A 22,496-nucleotide genomic window follows, 5' to 3' on the forward strand; every position below is an offset into this window, starting at 1 on the left:
GCATTTTTACCACAAATGCAAAATACAGAGCTGTATTCATTTTAGAATTTTCTGTGAGTCATTACACAAACATGTTTTCCAAAGGAAAGAAGTTAGAAGCAGAATACCTAAATTAGAAGATATATTACCATCCTTCAGCGTGTAACTATCTTTCATACTCAGTACAGTACAGCAATGAACAAAATGCAAGAGTTCACTGTGACCTGGTAAAGGCAAGGACGTGATTCGTTAAAAATAAGAATTATATGCAACTAAGAGACCCAATAACTCAAACACAGTTCTAATAATCAGAACATAGTCGCTGAAGCTGGTAAGAACAATCTGCAATATCTATGTCATGACATATCAAAACATTAATATTTTTGACTTCTGATATTCTACCATATATTTTATTAAATCTTTAAAAGTGTTTCAATTTTCTCTCTTTGTTTCATTTTTTTGTTATTTAAATGGTTTCTATATCAGAAATGAGAAACCTTAAGAAGGAGTGATAAACGGAAGGAAGGTAGGAAGGAAAAGGATGTATCTTCATTTTCAGTACTGTGTAGGCAATTATTACTTAAGGGAAACTCTTCTAATTAAGGAAGAATCCAACCAGGAGCAACTCGGATTATCATTCAAAAGGATGCTCTCACATTCTGAATAGACCACAAGTACACTTCCCCTTACTCCAGAAATTTCATACAGGACTAGCAATTAGAATCTAATCCAGAAATTGAGTATCTCTCTGATTTATAAGAATTGGATTATTGACTCTACAGACTTTCGTTACTAACTCTCCCAGGCGAAACAATATCAGGACCATGGCATATCAGAGTGTGTTGCCAGCTTCTTTCTAATAAACCTCTGTGCAAATCTACTTGTGAAATAATTAAATGCACCCCTATTTTATTTCTCAGTGTGTGATGTGACCACATATAACATTAGAATTCAATCAATCTTTCTTTCATATATGTCTGAAATCCAGTAAGGCTTTATTTCCTTTTTTTTTAATCTCAGAATTATCCCTCAGAAACAGATAACTGCATTATATTTTAGTCCTATGAACAATCTAACATTATGAAACTCTAAATTATTCTGAATGACAATATGTTGCCAAAGACAAATTAAACTGAAATAACTTCAAACAGCGGTATTTTGGAAGGTTTGCAGAGAATACCTGATTTTAAAAAAAAGAGGCAAAGAAATTTGATAAGGAATTAGTCTGAGTTTAGGGAAGAATATACCAAAAGCTTCAAAATATCTGTTAATGTCTTATTCCTTACAACAAAAATGAAGAAAATATAAAAAATGAGCTGATATTAAAAACTGAGTGATAGATACATAGGTATTTATTTTTATTAATTCAGTAGGCTTAATATATTTTATAATTAAGTAATATAGCAAGTTGTTATATTATGGGAAGTCATTAAAAAAACTTTTATGGGGCAAATATTAAAATGGTTATATTATGTGAATGACTATATTTGGCTTGGGATAGATTTCCAGTTACAGTACTATACATGGATTCAAAAAGTGCTACATATCAAATATTTTAGATAAAATGATGATGAACTCTGTCAAACGATTAGCTGACTTACAGAGTGGCTGTATTGAGAAGAAAAGATCCTGCTTGCAAAGGTTTGTGAAATTAGTTTGAATAAAATTACTCATGAAATGTGAGACTAGACACGCACTACTTCTAATTCAGTAGATTTTTGCATGTGACTTAAATATTTGCATGTGACTTAAAAATGAACTAAATTAATACATTATATAAGTAAGCATTTGACTATTTTATCTACATCCCCAGAAGTTTATATACTAATTTTGACCAGAACACATTTGCATGGGAAAATGGGGGACTTGCCCTACAGCTTAGTTAGTCTGGGACAGTGTCAGTTTATACCCGTTATCCCAGTTTATTTATTTTTTTAAAGATTTTATTTATTTATTTGATAGAGAGAGAGAGAAAGCATGAGCACGGTGAGGAGCAGAGGGAGAAGCAGGTTCCCTGCTGAGCAGGGAGCCCAATGTGGTGCTCGATCCCTGGACCATGGGATCATGACTTGAAGCCAAAGGTGGACGCTTAACTGACTGAGCCACCCAGGCACCCCATCCCAGTTTAGTTATTGATAGTGCTCTATTTCATCCTCACAGGTGTCCCAGTTTGGATGATGACTTTTACAGTAACTGGCCATATAAGGTAGTATACTGATTGAAGTAAATTATGCAAAAAGAGAAAAATCCTTAAGATTTAAGGGAAACTGGGGCACAGGATGGCAATAGGAAACCTTGGGAAATACAACAAAATCAAGCATACTATCCCTGGACAATGATAACTATCTGCTCACATTTCTGCCTATTTCTTACCATAATCTCTGAGGTTAGGGATATTTACCTCTGAATTAAGTTCTGTCCTATAATGGAATCAATTCTTCCCTTAAGCAGAAGAAATATAAGGAAAATGAAGTTAGTTACAATAGCTTTGCACCAACATGGTCTTGCTGTCCACCCTTCTCTGATGCTAAATTAGTCTATGCCTCTAGAATGGTATCTTTCTCTTTCTTCCCAGTTTTGGGTCTTCTCTAAAGCTCTCTTCTTTTTGTTATTCTATTTCTCACTGAGCATCTGTGTTGTTGACTAGAACCAAAGTCTCTCTTCTGAATGAACCCCAGTTTCTCGCAGGGAGAGAAGTCTCTCCTCTGAATGATCCCATTTCTTGATGGTTGTGTATCTGATCACTTCTGCTTTGGTAAATTTGCTCCATCTTCCATTATAAGAGTAGAAATGCTGAAGTAAGTAAAATGAGGGCAAACTCCAATCCAAGCTCATTCAAGGGCTTTCAACCTTTTCAGATATGAAAAACTACATTAAACTCTGTTCCCACAAAATCCCTTTCCCTGCAGTGACGGAAGAGTTGGGAAAATTTCACAAGAAATTCACACTTCATATGAAGGACAAGTAAGAGTTCATGAAGAGTAAAGGGAGAATGGTACAGGCAAAAGTAAAACACATGCAAAGACAGGTGAGAGCCAGTGACTATAGTGTAGGTTCCCAAAGGACTGGTGGGAGAAGGGCTTAGAAAAAGAGAGACTAGCTGCTATGTGAGGAAAGGCTCCGTGTGCTGCATTCAGAAATTTGGGTTTTATTCCATGGACAGTCCATGAATAGCTTGTTAGAAAAATCACTGCTTCCACTGCCTACAAAATAGTCAAACTCCAGATATCAGCTGGCCCAAAGTAACTTTGAAGCTTCCTTTCTTGCTGTTTCCACTAAATAATTGACTTTTCTGAAAATTTATCACTGAAACATATCATGTTTTTTTCAGATACACAGTATTTTCATTGTAAACACCTTTCTCCTTTTCCACTTTAAAGTTTCTATTTATTCTTTGAAAAGCTTTTGCCAACTCCCTCAGATAGAATTAATTCTTTTTCTATATTTGTGTAGCAACGTATGGTACCTTTCTTAAACCAATTACTCTTCTGTTTGATAATTATTTTACTAGAGATTAGATTATACTGTGCTCAAGGGTAGCAGTGACTGAACTAAGCAAGGTGCTTAACACAGTGGACACTCAAAAAATACTCGTCTAACACACTCTTTCCCAGAGTGCAACACATACTATTCATGGAACATAAGCTATTTTTAGGTGGTATCTTGATTACATATTTAAGTTCTTATGAATTTAATAAAGGCTGTATATGACAAACCCACAGTTAACATCATAGTTAATGGTGAAAAACTGTAAGCTTTTCCTTTAAGATCAGGAACAAGACAAGGATGTCCACTCTTGCCACTTTTATTCAAAATAGCACTGGAAGTCCTAGTCATAGCAATCAGAGAAGAAAAAGAAATAAAAGGCATCCAAATTAGTAAGGAAGAAGTGAAACTGTCACTATTGCAGATGACATGATATTACAATTAGAAAACACTAAACACACCACCAAAAAACTATTAGAAGTAATAAACAAATTAAGTTTCAGGATACAAAATTAATATACAGAAATCTGTTGTGTTTCTATATACAAATAACAAAGTATCAGAAAGAGAAATAAAACAATACTATTTACAATTGTAACAAAAAGAATAAAATACTTAGAAATAAACTTAATCAAAGAGGTGAAAGACCTGTGAAAACTATAAGACGTTAATGAAAGAAATTGAAGAGGACACAAATGAAAATGTATACCATGCTCATGGATTGGAAAAATTAGTATTGTTGAAATGTCCATGCTATCCAAAGCAATCTATAGATTCACTACAATCCGTATTTGCTAATACCAATAGTGTTTGTCATAGAACTAGAACAAATAATTCTAAAATTTGTATGGAACTACAAATGACCTTGAAAAGCCAAAGCAGTCTTGAGAAAGAACAAAGCTGGAGGTATCACAATTCCAGATTTCAAGATATACTACAAAGCTGTAGTAATCAAAACAGTATAGTACTGGCACAAAAACAGATACATAGATCAATGTAACAGGATAGAGACCCAGAAATAAACCAATCTTATAGGGTAAATTAATCTATGACAAAGGAGGCAACAATATGTAATAGGAGAAAGACAGTCTCTTCAATAGTGCTGTGAAAACTGGACAGATATGTGCAAAAGAATAAAATTGGATCACTTTCTTACACCATACACAAAAATAAACTCAAAGTGGATTAAAGACCTAAATGTGAAACTGGAAACCATAAAACTCCCAGATGAAAACACAGATAGTAATCTCTTGAACATTAGCCTTAGCAACATTTTTCTAGTTATGTCTCCTCAGGCAAGGGAAATAAAAACAAAATTAAACTAGTGGGACTATAAACTATAAAAAGCTTTTGCACAGTGAAAGAAACCATCAACAAAGCAAAAAGTCAGCCTAACAAATGGAAGAAGATATTTTCAAATGATATCTCCGATAAGGTGTTAATATCCAAAATATATAAAGAACTTACATGATTCAATACCAAAAAAAAAAAAAAACTGATTAAAAATGGGCAGAGGACCAGAATAGACATTTTTCCAAAGAAGACATACAGATGGCCAAAAAACACATGAAAGATGTTCAACATCACTAATCATCAGGGGAATGCAAACCAAAACCACAATGAAATATCACCTTACACCTGTCAGAATGACTGGAATCAAAAAGGTAATAAATAACAAGTGTTCAAAGGATGTGGAGAAAAAGGAAGACTTGTGCTCTGTTAGTGGGAATGAAAATTGGTGCAGCCAATATGGGAAACAGTATGGAGGTTCCTCAAAAAATTAAAAATAGAAATAACATATGATTCAGTAATTCCACTACTGGATCTCAAAGAAAACAAAAACACTAATTTGAAAAGATATATGCACCCCTATGTCTATTTCAGCATTATAAATGACAACCAAAATATGAAGCAACCCAAGTGTCCATCAATAGATGAATGGATAAAGAAGATGTGGTATACATGTGCAATGGACTCAGTCATAAAAAAGAATGTGATTTTGCCATTTGCAACAACATAGATGGACTTTGAGGGTATTATGTTAAGTGAAATACATCAGACAAAGTCAAATACCATATGATTTCACTTATATTTGAAATCTAAACAAATAAAAAAGCAGAAATAGACCCATAAATACAGAGGCCAAACATGGTTGCCAGAGTGGAAGGAGCTGGGACGATCAGCAAAATAGGTGAAATTGAGTGAGAGGTACATGTTATCTATTCATGAAATGAATAAGTCATGGGGATGAAAGCTACAGCATAGGGAATTAAATCAGTGGTATTGTAATAGCATTGTATGAAGACAGATTGTAGCTACACTTATGATGAGCATAGCATAATGTATAGAGTTGTCAAAACACTATGTTTTACACCTGAAACTAAAGTAACCTGTATGTCACGTATATCTCTATACAAATATACATATATGTGTGTGTGTGTGTGTGTATACACACACACACACACATATATATATAAAAGGGGGCACCCAGGTGGCTCAGATGGTTAACCGTCTGCCTTCCGCTCAGGTCATGATCTCAGGGTCCTGGGATCAAGCCCCCACATTGGGCTCCCTGCTCGACAGGGAGCTTGCTTCTCCCTCTCCTTCTTTTGCTCACCCTGCTTGTGCTCTCTTGCTCTCTCTGTGAAATAAATAAATAAAATCTTAAAAAAAAGAAATATGTATACATGTGTATATATATCTCTAAAAGAAAAAAACTACATAAGCTTTTTATGATGATTTAACACATCATTCTAATGTTTTAGAAAAATTATAACTATTACATCAAATGCATATCAGAAATACTGCTTAAGAAATGGTTAAGTGATGGAAACATCACAGTTCCAGACTTCAAGTTATATTACAAAGCTGTAGTGATCAAGACAGCACGATACTGACTCAAAAATAGACACATAGACAAGTGGAACAGAATAGAAAACCCAGAAGTGAACCCACAACTATATGGTCAATTAATCTTTGATAAAACAGGAAAGAATATCTGATGGAAAAAAGGCTGTCTTTTCAACAAATGGTGTTGGGAAAACTGGACAGCAACATGCAAAAGAATGAAACTGTATCCTTTCTTACACCATACACACACACAATAATGTGAGACAGGAAACCATCAAAATCCTAGAGGAGAAAGGAAGAAACCTCTTTGACATCAGCCATAGCAACTTCTTACTAGATATGTCTCCTGAGGCAAGAGAATAAAAAGCAAAAATAAACAATTGGGACTACATTAAAATAAAAAACTTCTGCATAATGAAGGAAACAATCAACAAAATTAAAAGGCAATCTATGGAATGGGGAAGACATTTGCAAATGACAGATAAAAGGTTAGTATCCAAAAATCTATAAAGAACTTATAAAACTCAACACCCAAAAAACGAATAATCCAGTTAAGAAATGGGCAGAAGACATGAACAGACATTTTTCTAAAGAAGACATATAGATGGCTAACAGACACATGAAAAAATGCTCAACATCACTCATCATCAGGGAAATACAAATCAAAACTATAATGAGATACCACCTCACATCTGTCAGAATGGCTAAAATGAACAACACAAGAAACAACAGGTGTTGGCGAGTATGCAGAGAAAGGGAAACCTTCTTACACTGTTGGTGGGAAAGCAAACTGGTGCATAGTCTGGAAAACAGTATGCAGGTTCCTCAAAAACTTAAAAATAGAACTACCCTATGATCCAGCAATTGCACTAATAGGTATTTTTGCAAAGGATACATAAATATTAATTTGAAGGGATACAGACACCCCAATGTTTATTTTTCAATTTTTTAATTTTTTAAAGATTTTTATTTATTTATTTCAGAGAGGGAGAGAACGAGAAGGGAGGAGGGGCAGAGGGAGAGGGAGAAGCAGACTCCCTGCTGAGCAGGGAGCCCAACATGGGCTCGATCCCAGGACCCTGGGATCATGACCTGAGCCAAAGGCAGATGCTTAAATGACTGAGCCACCCAGGTGCCCGCACCCCAAAGTTTATACAGCAGCATTATGAACAATAGCCAAATTATGGAAAGAGCCCAAATGTCCATCGACTGAGGAATGGATAACGAAGATGTGATATGTATATATAATGGAATATTACTCAGCCACAATAAAGAATGAACTCTTATCATTTGCAACAATGTGGATGGAGCTAAAGTGTATTATGCTAAGTGAAATAAGCCAATCAGAGAAAGAGAAACGCCATATGATTTCAATCACATGTGGAATTTAAGAAACAAAACAAATGAACATAGGGGTGAAAAAAGGAGAGATGCATGCAAACCAAGAAAGAAACTGATGCTTAGTAGAGGGGAGGTGGTCAGGGAGATGGGTGAAATGGGTGGTGGGGATTAAGGAAGGCACTTGTGATGACCACTGGGTGCTGTATATGTAAGTGATGAATCATTAAATTCTACACCTGAAAATAATATTACACTGTACGTTAACTAACGAATTTAAATAAAACTTTGAAGAAAGAAAAAAAAAGAATACTTGAAAAAATAAAACTTAAAAGGGGGAAGAACAAAAAAGAAAATATATTTATAAGGGTGGGGGAAGGGCACTTGGGTGGCTCAGATGGTTAAGCGTCTGCCTTTGGCTCAGATCATGATATCCAGGAACTGGAGTGCAGCCCCACATCGGGCTCCCTGCTCAGCAGGTAGTCTGCTTCTCCCTCTCCCTTTGCCTCTCCCCTTGCTTGTGCTCTCTCTGTCTCTCTCTCTCAAATGAATAAACAAAATCTTAAAAAAAAAAGAAGTGGGAAAAAGGAAATTGCTAAGTGAAATGAAAATATTAGAGTAAAGGATTCAGGAGTGACTCCTCTCCCTGATACTTCCTATTAACTCACCCTGTGTAATATTTTTTGATAGCACTTATCATAATTTGACATAAGTAATTATTGCTCCTCTCCCCGGAATGTAAGCTCCATTAGGGTAGATGGTTGGTTGGTTATTTATTTATTTGTGCATGTATATATGTATGTATGTATATATTTATGGCTGTTATACTCCCAGAACTTAGAATAGTACCTGGTAAGTAGTAAGGGCTCAATATATAGTTACTTAAAGAGAATGAGGAAGGGACATAGGGTGGTAGGGATTGATGGAGAGAGGGAGGGATGGAGATCATTGTACTTGACCAATTCACAGAATCAATTTTTGAGCTGGAAAGAACCTCAGTGCTCTCATTTTACAGATAAGGATACTGATGTCCAGAAAGGGTTGGAGACTTATCAAGGCCACACAGACAGTCAATGTCAGAGCCTAGATCCAACCCATGTAACTTAATAAGAGGTTGGTGAACTTCTCATAACATTTACTTATAGGCAATATAGACAAATGAAGGCTTATTACTTCTCATAACAGACCTCAAAATGATGAAAATCTATAGTTAATGAGATACTAATGGTTGCTTCATTCAGACACCAATAATCATGACAGAAAAAGCAAAGCAAGAACAAAGATGAATAAGAAAACTAGGATTTCCTGACCCATGGTTTTAGAGTGTAAATATTCAACAGTATTAATGATGAAACATAAGCATTACCTCCAAGGACCATGCCAGCCTGACAGCATTTTCTAAGGCGACATGCTGGGCAGTTTTTTCTGCGGATTTTATCAACAATGCAGTCATTTCTCCCAGCACATAAATAGTTATGCTGCCCTAAAAAAATAACACAAATAAAAGTTATCTACAATAGCTAAAGACCATTGGAAATTTTATGCACTGACAACTTAAAAAAAATGCACATCAGCAAGTGCATTACTGTCTCAGCCAGCCTTTTGTTTGGCATAAATGAATGTTGGTGATGATCCAAATCTACTTAATACTTTACCTGTGTCTTCAGGAGCATAAGGAGATGAACACATCTTATAAGTCAATTTGGGGGCTCCTTTAAAAATCTTTTGCACAATATTTCTGTGCATCTTCTTAATGGTGTCAGCATCAGATTGCCCTTAGAACTTTCCATCATTTCAAGATTAGTTACATGTTGTTGATAAGTATTAGTTGTGTAAGATAGTCAAACTGTAGTAAAATTTTTTCTTTCTGACATCTAAACCATCAAGAACACAGATACAGACCAAAGAATTAAAGATGTTTCTAAAAGAGATCCTTATAAAATCTATACACTTAATTCTTTGGAATATCCTGGAGCTACCTTACTTTTAAAGGGTCTAATGATTGTGAGTAACACATGAAAAAAGATGTTACTGATTGTACTGACTTTACTGCCCAGTTTATTTTGGCTGAAAATTAGAAAATAAAATAAATAGAAATAACGATAAAGGAAGAACAATTTAAAACAATGAAAAGTATTGAATGAAGGAGACGACAAGAATTATAGAAGAAATGTGGATAAATGTGTGATCCTGGGATCATATGTGCAGGAGAAATAACATATCTTTCAGAAGGTCTGGAATTTTAATTTAACATTTAACCATGATGATTTTAAACCACAAATGTGTTCCATTTAATAAAGCATGGACAATCTAATTTACTTGGGTTGAACCACAGGAAAAAAAAAAATCTCAGCTTAAACATATAAACCTTAATTAACTGGAAAATTTACTTTTTTGGCACTCTTTATTTTCCAATAAATTCCTGTAACACAGACTGAGTCTTTTAACATTTTAGCTAACAAATTATCAAGTCAAAAATGGGCAGAAGACGGGCGCCTGGGTGGCTCAGTTGGTTAAGCGACTGCTTTCGGCTCAGGTCATGATCCTGGAGTCCCGGGATCGAGTCCCACATCGGGCTCCCTGCTCAGCAGGGAGCCTGCTTCTCCCTCTGACCCTCCCCCCTCTCATGTGCTCTCTCTCTCTCATTCTCTCTGTCTCAAATAAATAAATAAAATCTTTAAAAAAAAATGGGCAGAAGACACGAACAGACACTTCTCCAAAGAAGACATACAAATGGCTAACAGACACATGAAAAATTGTTCATCATCATTAGCCATCAGGGAAATTCAAATCAAAACCACACTGAGATACGACTTTACACCAGTTAGAATGGCAAAAGTTGACAAGGCAAGAAACAACACATGTTGGAGAGGTTGTGGACAAAGGGGGAACCCTCTTACACTGTTGGTGGGAATGCAAGTTGGTACAGTCACTTTGGAAAACAGTGTGGAGGTGCCTCAAAAAGTTAAAAATAGAGCTACCCTATGACCCGGCAATTGCACTACTGGGTATTTACCCCAAAGACACAGATGTAGTGAAAAGAAGGGCCCTATGCACCCCAGTGTTCATAGCAGCAATGTCCTCAATAGCCAAACTGTGGAAAGAGCTGAGACGCCCTTCAACAGATGAATGGATAAAGAAGATGTGGTCCGTATGTACAATGGAATATTACTGAGCCATCAGAAAAGATAAATACCCAACTTTTGCATCAACATGGATGGGACTGGAGGAGATTATGCTAAGTGAAATAAGTCAGTCAGAGGAAGTCAATTATCATATGGTTTCCCTTATTTATGGAACATAAGGAATAGCAGGGAAGACATTAGGAGAAGGAAGGGAAAAATGAAGGGGGGGATGTCAGAGGGGGAGAGGAACCATGAGAGACTATGGACTCCAAGAAACAAATTGAGGGTTTTAGAGGGGGTAGGGTGGGGGATGGGTAGCTCAGTGATGGGTATTAAGGAGGACATGTATTGCATGGAGCACTGGGTGTTATAAGTAAATAATGAATCATGGAACACTACATCAAACATTAATGATGTACTGTATGGTGGCTAACTAAAATAAAATTAGAAAAAAACACAAAACTTTAAAATGAGCAAAAACAAAAATCTTTAGCTTACTTATACTTCTTAAGTATGAGAAGTAATTTTATAAAAGATTATTGAATTTCCTTTAATATTTTATATTAGTCAAGATTAAAATCAGATTCACTCTTCTGGCCGAAGTTTGTGGTAAAGGAACACAGAGGTACCTTAAACATTTGCTTAATCAAGCAGGGGAAAGGATATGTCATCTGCCCTTTTTGAAACCTGGGGCAATACTGCCAGAGGTCTGTAATAGAGCACCACATTTTTCTCTTTCTCCTTGGAAAATCTTGTATATATATTAGGGTGGGAAAAGCAAGGGGTGATTACTATTACATCTTTTCTTTTAAATTACATATTCTCTTTTATTTTATGTTCTAGCTGTACCAACATCCTTATATTTCCCCCAAATCTCTCATGCCTTTATGACTCTCTTCCCTTTTCTAAATTTATCTTCTTGACAAACTCTTGGTCATCTTTCAAATCTGGTCTTAACTGATCCCAGAAAGACCTAGACCTTTCTGTGCAACCAACTAAACATTCAATATGCATCTATTGTAAATACTGCTTACTTGACTCCCCTAGGTTTTGTAAACTTAAAAACTAGGTCTTTTGTAATGCTTATGTAAATTAAGTGTTCAATAAATATTTGTTGAATATATGTATACTTAATTATATTTATTGTTTCACTTATAGCCATAACTATTGTTGTACTCAACAATATAAACTCTATAGTAATATTTCACTTATTGTCATATATAGTAAATTTTAAAATTTCTCTTGCTCCAGATTTTTATTTAACACCTTTCAACGTTTTTATACAGAGTGCCTGTTATTTCAACAAATTTCTTGCCTTTTTACATTAATAGACCACGAGTTAGAGTCTTTAACAAGCTTATTTTTTATACTTTTATTTTTATTATAATTTTTAAATTCCAGTATAATTCAAATAGTGTTATATTAGTTTCATATGTACAATACAGTAGTTCAATGATTCAATATATCACTTGATGCTCATCACGATAAGTGTACTCTTAATCCCCTCTATCTATTTCACCCATCCCCCCATTCACCTCCCCTCTGGTAAGTACCAGTTTGTTCCTTATATTTAAAAGTCTGTCTCTTGGGGCACCTGGGTGGCTCAGTTGGTTAAGCGACTGCCTTCAGCTCAGGTCATGATCCTGGAGTCCCTGGATCGAGTCCCGCATCAGGCTGCCTGCTCAGCAGGGAGTCTGCTTCTCCCTCTGACCCTCCCCCCTCTCATGTGCTCTCTCTCTCAAATAAATAAATAAATAAAATCTTTAAAAAAAAGAGTCTGTATCTTTTTTCCTTTGTTCATTTATGACAAGCTTATTTTTAACATCTACCTATGCAAAGGCAGAAGTTCTTATTATTTCTGAAAAATTTATATTTAATAATCTGAAAAAAAAGGGATTATGGAATGGCTTGCTCTATTTATGTATTATTTCTAACTGCTCTCTGTATTTAATATGTTAATATAACTTCAAGTGTTATATTATTAAAAGAATCATATTCTGTGAAAATAAAAGCACTATTAAAATGTGAGTAGATCATTTTATATGCCTAATGACTTATAAACATTTTAGATACATGACAAAAATTCCATTTTGTTTGAAATGAAATATATTATTAGCTACAAATTATTTATTGTTTAAAATAAGAATTCTATATTATTTATGTTGCCTTATAAACACAAGTAAACACATTTCACTTTGGTTTGAGAGAAGGCACAACTTTTTCATGCCTTTCTTTGAAAAGGAGGGGGAAACGTAGTAAAATGGCAGGATAAACGAATATGTATCTTTAACAGATAAAGAACAAAGAACAGAAATTTGGCTTGGTAGGATTCATGAAGCATGGGCTCGAGGCAACATGAGCCAATGCTTACGGAGGCACTGCTTCCACCACAAACACAAATGTTGAATAAAATATAACAAAAGCATGTTAGTGACAGTCTAGAACAGAAAAGGGGGGGGGCAATCCCGATAAGCCAGAAATTAAAAAAGAAAAAAGAAGGGTAAACTGGAATGGACTGCACAGTGGTCAAAAAAAGTTTCAGATCAGTTATAGGACCTAGGAGCCAAGAACTAGGGTTTAACACCCACAAGGGGCCAGGATTTGTGGCCTCAGTCCCCCTGGGAGAAGAGCATAGGAACTGAACTCTACACAAAATGGAGAATCTTAAAAGGCTGTCTTTCTGTGAAAATTGGACTAGAAAACACTACCCAGACTATGCTGATGAAGCCAGGAATCTGCCCAAAATTTTGGGTGGGGAGAGGAGCCACCCATGACTAAAAACAGAATATACAAATATCTTGGCCTTTATGAGAGGTGATTTTCATTACCACATGATGTATGAAACTGTGCCAAGAAACAAACACTGGTCTAGGACCAATAAAACTCCTAGGATCCTGGGAGAGCCAAATGCAAAACTCAGCTGTAAGGATAGGTATGCACATACGCCAAAAAAAAAAAAAAAAAAAAAATGATCTGCACAAGAATATGTATAGAAGCACTGTTTATAATAGTCCCAAACTGAAAACCCCAATGATCATCTATAGAATAATATATAAGCAAACTTTTATTTTTTCAATGATTATACAGCAAGGAGAATAAATATCTAGCCTATGCAAAAATGTGGATGGGCCCATAAATATAATATGTAAAATAATAGACAGAAAAATACTGTATGTTTCCATTAATATAAAGTTCCCAGACAGTTAACCCCTCTATAATGTTAAAAGTTGAGATGGTAGTTACCTATGGGGAGTGACTGGAAGGGGTGCAAGAGGACTTTTGGGAAGCTAATGATTTGTAAATTGTTTGACCTGGATGATGATAGCCTAGTTTCATTTATTTAATGATAATTCATTAAGTTCTACACCTCTCTTTGAGCACTTCTAATTTCTTTTTAAAAATAGTTCCACCTGAGAGGATGGATTAGAGGACACTGTGATCCAACAGAGGGAGACAGGGAGTCTGTATAGGGCCAAACATTTGAAGTACAGAGTCAGGGGCGCCTGGGTGGCTCAGTTGGTTAAGCAACTGCCTTCGGCTCAGGTCATGATCCTGGAGTCCCGGGATCGAGTCCCGCATCGGGCTCCCTGCTCGGCAGGGGGTCTGCTTCTCCCTCTGACCCTCCCCCCTCTCATGTGCTTGCTCTCTCTCATTCTCTCTCTCTCAAATAAATAAATAAAATCTTTAAAAAAAAAAAAGAATTATCAATTGAAGTACAGAGTCAGCATATAAGTAAGAAGAGAGAAGAGAGGTAACACCTGTCCAGAGAGAAGAGAGTTATCACCTACATTATAGGATTACAGTTGGAGTTTTCCAGTGAAATATCCCAAGAATCTGACCAAGTATCTTGCTAGAGAAATAACCAGCTATGACCATCCACCAAACACAGAGAACTCTAGTGACAGTCATGTATGTACCTGCCAAGTACAACTGTGCCCCTCCTTTTAACCCCTCTCTTTCCTATGCCTTTACATCGAAAAGGTCAAAATCAGCTGTTAAGGGGTCTTAGGAATGTGAGCATGGTAAACATAGAAGAAGGTGATCTTGTTGGCTCTCTGTAACTTCAGGCCCCCAGCAGTACAAAGCAAAAATCCTAAATTAGGTGAGAATTTGGAATCTTAACTATTATGCTGGCCTGTGCATTTTTTTAAAGATTTTACTTATTCATTTGACAGAGAGATAAATAGAGAGCACAAGCAGGCAGAGCATCAGGCAGAGGGAGAGAGAGAAGCAGATTTCCCACTGAGCAGGGAGTCTGATGCAGGGCTCAATCCCAGGACCCTGAGATCATGACCTGAGCCGAAGGCAGCCACTTAACGGACTGAGCCACCCAGGTGCCCCATGGCCTGTGCATTTTGATCACTGAAATGAGACTGTTTTTTTGATTAAAAACTATGGGAGTGGACCAAGACTTCATAGAGAAGATGGAACAATAAGCCCATAGATGTGCTGTTGTTAGAAGTCATGCTATGTTGGCATTGTGAAAATGTGTGTGTGAAAACACACATACAAATACATAAACACATGGATAAAAACAATAACAGAATTATTTTAATATTGTTATAAATAAAATTGTAAACCAGTACTTCTCAACTAGAGACATTTTTGCCTCTTCCCCTAAACCACTTCTGGAACATTCTGCAATGCCTGGGGACAATTTTGGTTCACACAACTGAGGGGTAGATGCTACTGAGGCCAGAGATGCTGTTAAATTTCCTACAATGCACAGGAACAGCCCCAAAACAAAGAATTAATGGGCCCCAAATGTCAGCAGTGCCAACATTGAGAAACTCTAGTGTAAACTCATGATTGCCCCACTTTTTAAAAAAGATGTGTTTTCCAGGTTGGTCCACTCAAAATGCCTAGAAGCAAACACAGCCATAGCAGCAATAAACACTGGGATCCAGATTGCTGTATCTAATATCATTTTCATCTGAAAGGAACCAGAGCTCCTTGGAGGAATGGCTGATCTAGGACTGTGGCAGGAAATGTACAAGTTGAACCTGTGATACTTTGTTGTGAATTATTTTGCTGTTATTGAGGGTTAATGAAACAGTGTCAAAGCCACACTGACCAAAGACAATTTGAACATCAAAAAGAATTTATTTCAAGTGCTTAAAACATACTGACTATATAAAAAGGCATTAGTACATAATGATATGTAAGAAAGGAAAGAAGAGAAAGAAACAAAACATACTCACTGGAAACTACAGGAGGATGCTATGGCACAAACTCATTACTTTGAAAATTGATAATCAAAGGGAAATAATCAGGCATCTCCTAGGCCTTCCAGTATTTTAAGATTACTAAATTACCTTTTGGAAGAAAGAACTATAAAAAAGATTTATAGCTGATAAAATCAGAAGGAATAAGAAAAATAGAAAATCATCTTTTTGCAATCCCTAAGGAAATGGTGACTACTTGTCAAGTCTGAAAAAACAATTAAAATACTCCTCTATTTTTCAACTGCATATCTGTGTGATTCCACATTTTCTTCACATGCTTCAACTAAAACAACATAGTGCAACAGGCTGACTGTAGGCACAGATATGAGATGCAGCTGCATTCCATTAAGGCAGACATTAAAATGACTTGTAAAAATGTAAAACAATGTCACACTTTTCATTAAAATTTTTGGTCTGGAAAATTAACATCAAATGGGTTTGCTATTTTTAAAACAACTTAATAAGAAGTTTCAAAAACTTACCACTTTAAATTTATAATATGATAAATACTGAGAGACCTAATCCACATAAACAAAAACTCTTTGAGCTCTCAATAATTTTTAAGCATGTAAAGGAAAGGAGTCCTAAGACCAGAGTGTTTGAGAACCACTGGCCTACACATGATTCTTGTAAAAATGTTTAACCTGAATCTAATTGTGTGTGTGTGGGGGAAACCCACAAAACAGACAAATCCAGGTTGTGGAAATTTCTACAAAACAGCTGGCCTGGACTCCTCAAAAGTGTCAATGTCCTGAAAGACAAAAAGAGATGGGAGGATCTTTTTAGATTAAAGGAGAAGAAAGAGACTTGTTAACCAAAGGAAATTCATTGTTCTTGAAAAATCCTTCATGAAAAAAGAACCTACACAGGACATTTTGGGAACAAATGGGGAAATCTGAATATTGAGTATATGTAAGATAATATTATTGTATCAATATTAAATTTTCTAGTGTGATACCAGGGTTATTTTGCATAATGTTCTTGTCCTTAGGAAATATGCCCTGAAATTTTGAGAGGTAAAATATGATGCTTGCAATTTAATTTCATATAGTTGTATATAGATATTCATAATACTATTCTTTCAAATTTTATGGATGTTTTCTAGAAGGCAAAGTTTTCTGAAGACACAAGCAGAATAAGATAAAGGCTTGGACTAATTTTTCACATTAGCCAATCAGGGCTGGTTATATAAAACTGGAAAGAAGACAGATGGGAACAAAGACTATCTGACAGTGTGAAAGGTAGCTGGACAATAATGAAGCACTAAGTTTTAAAGTATATTCATATAAGATCCAAGGGTTTTTTGTTTTGTTTTGTTTTTGTTTTATTAAAGTGAAAGAAAATGTAGGTGGGGAGGTGGGGAGAAAGAAGAAAAATTTTTTTAAGTGGGTTCCATGCCCAGTGTGGAGCAAAGCAGAGGCTTAAACTCACGATCCTGAGATCAAGACCTGAGCTGAGATCAGGAGTTGGATGCTTAACCCACTGAGCCACCCAGGTGCCCCACGGGGAAAAAAAATTACTGAGTACACTATGGACCAATATATTAGGAATTTAACTGGCTTATTTCATGTAATCCTTATAACAAAATAGATAGATACTTCATAGGTATTTAATTTTTCCAAGGGGAAAATGACTAGTGAGGTACATGGAAGTACCTAAAGATAAAGTAGACATAAAGAGTCTTCAGCTGAGAACAAAGAGGGCACAGAATATGTCCCTTAAGAACAGACATGGGCACTGGGCATCAGACACAAGCATGTGACACCTGAAAGGAGCTGCTTGAGAGTTACATCACACTGGCAGGCAGCAAAAGCAGAGAATGGCATGGCACCTCACATCTCTTATACAAGAATGCTGCTAAGCTTCATCCTGCACCAGAGACCACCCTAAGAATCCAATTTCTCTCAAGTATCAGGCAAACATGTACTTTAGTAGAAGTTGGGCATATTCCTAAACCCTAACATGTAAGTGAGAATATGTGTTACTTTCATCTAAGAATTACAACTCATCCTGATAGAATTCTTGCCAATCCCAACATTTAGCGTTTCAAAGAGGAACTCTAATGTCAGCCCAATTTTTATTTCTTGGTAATTAACCAGTTTTTTTTCTCCCCTGTTTAAACTCATGTATGATCTTTTCTATGTAAAATTAAAAATGTGTCCCATATACGTAAAGGTGAGCTCTTTTGATATACAGAGCAAAATTTTTATTTAACTTTTAAATTTATTTCTGTTATCCAAATTCTACCACCTATTAATTATAAGACCTTGAATAAATCATTGAAATTCTTGATGCTTCATTTTCCTCATCTATAAAATAACTTCTTGATGCTTCATTTTCCTCATCTATAAAATAATGGTTCAAAAGCTGTTTGAGAATTAAATAAAATAATCTGTTAAGTATGTGTGGCTTCTGGGTGACTCAGTCAGTTGAGCACCACACTCCTGTAGATTCTGGCTTGGGGTCCTGAGATCAGGGCACCCCTAGCCCCTCCAAGTTCAGCAGGGAGTCTGCCTCTCTCCCTCTCTTCTGCTTCAACCCCTGCTCACACAAACACTTTCTCACTCTCTCTAAAATAAATAAATAAATCTTAAAAAATACATAGCACTAGACACAGAATAAATGCTTAATAGCTAGAAATTAGGACAGTTCAATAAACAGATACTTACTGAATATCTTCCATGTCTTGACATTGTCCTAGGTGCTGATAAGCTCTCAGAGTTTACTTTCCATAATCAGTTAATACTTTTGCTTAACTTGTTTTTTAGTTTATTCTTTGGAAGCACTGATTATTTATGTGCTGAATATCTGCTCTCTATTCATATCTATTATCCAACAGCAAAGTGATAAAACCACACATTTTATATCAGACATACTGTTACTCAAATTCTAGTTCTTACACTAGCTATACCTTGAAAAAATTATCTAAGTCTTAGGTTTTCCACTTTTAAAATGGAAATGAAGATAAACACTATATAAGGCTGTTATACGGATTAAAAGACATAAGTTAGATAAAATACTTAGCACACTGGTACATAGTAAACACAACAAATCATAGCTTAAAATTTTCATCAATTTATCCTTTTTCCTTCATTGTGAAGTAATGCCTTAAATAGAAACTACACAACTTATTTTATTCTATTTATAGTTCCCAAGAGATTTTAACTCTGCTATTACATTTTTGGATCTCACTGTTGTATTTTCTTACCTCATCCAGCTATGTTATCATCTTATCTAGTTCCTTCCTATGACACGTGTTCTTGTTTCACAGATGCTGTCATCTTTTATCTTAATAACTCAAAGCAGATTCTTACTGAAATATTTCTTATGTTTCTTTTAGCCAATCAATTTTAAGTATGTTTTTTCCTAAAATCAGATCTATCTATTAATGATGAGGTGTTCAATCAAACAACTTGACAAGACTCTCATGGGAGAATGTGACTGGCAGTCACCAAAGTTCAGTATATTTAGGACATTTACCAAAGCTGGAAGTTAGAATGAGTTGGATGAGTGAGGAATGTCAGGAAATGGAATTAGAGAAGAAAGAGCTAATTACACAGATCCTGAGAGATGGCTTGCATTATCAGGAAACTAGTGAAACTAGTAACCAGAGGGTTAATAGGACTAATAAGTACAACAGCAACTTTTTACCTAAATATACTTGTTCTTGGAATGCAGCCTGCCACTATGCTTCTATAGATAACATTCTTTCTTGATACCATGGTAACAAAGTGTTGATATAGTTATTTTGCAGAGACTCAAGTCTTCACCAAGAAACTACCAGAGCCAGTCAGGACCACTGACCTATTTGAGCATGCACAAGTATCTGATGAATGAAATTTTGACATAGAAGGCCTAAAACTCCATCCTTAGATCATGCCAAGGATGTCATTTTCTGGTCATGGGTCACGTGAAGATGTATATAGAAGATCTGTGCAGGCACAGAAAATAATCTTCAATCCTTCCCTACTTATTAATGTCCTTTATCTGACTTTTTAAAATTTTATTTTATTTAAATTCAATTAATTAACATATAGTGTATTAGTTTCAGAGGTAGAGTTCAGTGATTCATCAGTCTTATATAACACCCAGTACTCATTACATCACGTGCCCTCCTTAATGTCTATCACCCAATTACCCCATCCCTTCACCCCCCTCCCCTAGAGCAACCCTTTGTTTCCTAGAGTTAAAAGTCTCTAATGGTTTGTCTCCCTCTCTGATTTCATCTTGTTTTATTTTCCCCTCCCTTCCACTATGTTCCTCGGTTTTGTTTCTTAAATTTGACATATGAGTGAAATCATATGATAATTGTCTTTCTCTGATTGACTTATTTCCCTTAGGATAATACCCTCGAGTTCCACCCACGTCATTGCAAATGCCAAGATTTCTTTTTTTGATAATTGAGTAATATTCCACTGAATGTATATATACCACATCTTCTAGATCCATTCATCTGTTTATGGACCTCTGGGCTCTTTTCATAACTTGGCTAGTGGATATGATGGCTATAAATATTTAGGTGTGGTTGCCCCTTTGGATCATTATGTTTTTATCTTTGAGGTAAATACCTAGTAGTGCAATTGCTGGGTTGTAGGATAGCTCTATTTTTAACTTTTTGAGGAACCTCCATACTGTTTTCCAGAGTGGCTGTACCAGCTTGCATTCCACCAGCAGTGTAAGAGGGTTCCCCTTTCTCTGCATGCTGGCCAACATCTGTTGCTTTCTGAGTTGTTAATTTTAGGCATTCTGCCTGGTGTGAGATGGTATCTTGTTGTGGTTTTGATTTATATTTCTCTGATGTCGAGTGATGTGGAACATTTTTTCATGTATCTGTGGACCATTTGTATGTCTTCTTTGCAGAGATGTCTGTTCATGTCTTCTGCCCATTACTTGACTGGATTTTTTTGTTTTTTGGATGTTGAGTTTGATGAGTTCTAGAAAGATTTTGGATACTAGCATTATATCTGATAAGACATTTGCAAATATCTTCTCCCTTTTAGTTTTATTGACTGTTTCCTTTGCTCTGCAAAAGTTTTTATCTTGATGACGTCCCAATAGTTCATTTTTGCTTTTGTTTCTCTTGCTTTAGTAGATGTATCTAGGAAGAAGTTGCTGCGGGCAGGGTCAAAGGGGTTGCTGCCTGTGTTCTCCTCTAAGATTTTGATGGATTCCTGTCTCACATTTAGGTTTTTCATCCGTTTTGAGGTTATCTTTGTGTATGGTGTAAGATAATGGCCTAGTTTCATTCTTCTGCATGTGGCTGTCCAATTTTCCCAACACCATTTGTTGAAGAGACTGTCTTTTTTCCATTGTATATTCTTTTCTGATTTGTCAAAGATTAGTTGACCATAGAGTTGAGGATCCATTTCTTGGGTCTCTATTCTGTTCCACTGATCTATGTGTCTGTTTTTGTGCCAGTACCATACTGTCATGATGATCACAGCTTAGTAATATAGCTTAAAGTCAGGCATTCTGATGCCCCCAGCTTTGGTTTTCTTTTTCAACATTACTTTGGCTACTTGGGGTCTTTTCTGGTGCCATACAAATTTTAGGATTATTTGTTCCAGCTCTGTGAAAAATGTCAGTGGTATTTTGGTAAGGATTGCACTGAATGTGTAGATTGCTCTGGGTAGCATAGACATTTTCATAATATTTGTTCTTCCAATCCATGAGCATGGAATGTTTTTCCATCTCTTTGTGTCTTCCTCAATTTCTTTCATGAGTGTTTGGTTAGGTTTGTTCCTAGGTATCATGGTTTTTGGTGCAATTGTAAATAGGATCGACTCCTTAATTTCTCTTTCTTCTGTTTCATTTTTAGTGTAAAGAAATGCAGTTGATTTCTGTGCATTGATTTTATATCCTGCCGTGTTGCTGAATTCCTACATGAGTTCTAGCAGTTTTGGGGTGGAGTCTTTTGGGTTTTCCACATAAAGTATCATATCATCTGCAAAGAGTGAGAGTTTGACTTCTTCTTTGCTGATTTGGATGCCTTTTCTTTTTGTTGTCTGATTGCTGAGGCTAGGACTTCTAGTACTATATTGAACAACAGTGGTGATTGTGGATATCCCTGTCATGTTCCTGACCATAGGGGAAAAGCTCTGTTTTTCCCTGTTCAGAATGATATTCACTGTGGCCTTTTCATATATGGATTTTATGATATTGAGGTATGTTCCCTCTATCCCTACACTGTGGTGAGTTTTAATCAAGAAAGGATGCTATATTTTGTCAAATGCTTTTTCTGCATCTACTGAGAGGATCATATGGTTCTTGTTCTTTCTTTTATTAATGTATTGTATCACATTGATTGATTTCGGATGTTGAACCAACCTTGCAGGCCAGGAATAAATCCCACTTGGTCTTGGTGAGTAATCCTTTTTATGTACTGTTGGATCCTATTAGTGAGAATTTTTCCATCCATGTTCATCAGGGATATTGGTCTCTAATTCTCCTTTTTGATGGGGTCTTTGTCTGGTTTTGAGATCAAGGTAATGCT

At 35.9% G+C, this 22,496-nt stretch overlaps 1 protein-coding gene across 2 annotated transcripts in view; it reads right to left on the reverse strand.

The window, feature by feature from the left end:
• Window positions 1-22,496, reverse strand: part of PGR (progesterone receptor) — a 122,201-nt gene that overhangs the window by 72,180 nt on the left and 27,525 nt on the right. For both annotated transcript variants that reach the window (XM_021679060.1, XM_021679061.1), the window contains exon 3: window positions 9,020-9,136. In XM_021679060.1, coding sequence (XP_021534735.1) covers window positions 9,020-9,136 — 117 coding nt within the window. The remainder of the gene's footprint in view (window positions 1-9,019; window positions 9,137-22,496) is intronic.

The sequence above is a fragment of the Neomonachus schauinslandi genome, chromosome 11 (assembly GCF_002201575.2).
Source record: "Neomonachus schauinslandi chromosome 11, ASM220157v2, whole genome shotgun sequence".
Taxonomy (NCBI): Eukaryota; Metazoa; Chordata; class Mammalia; order Carnivora; family Phocidae; genus Neomonachus; species Neomonachus schauinslandi.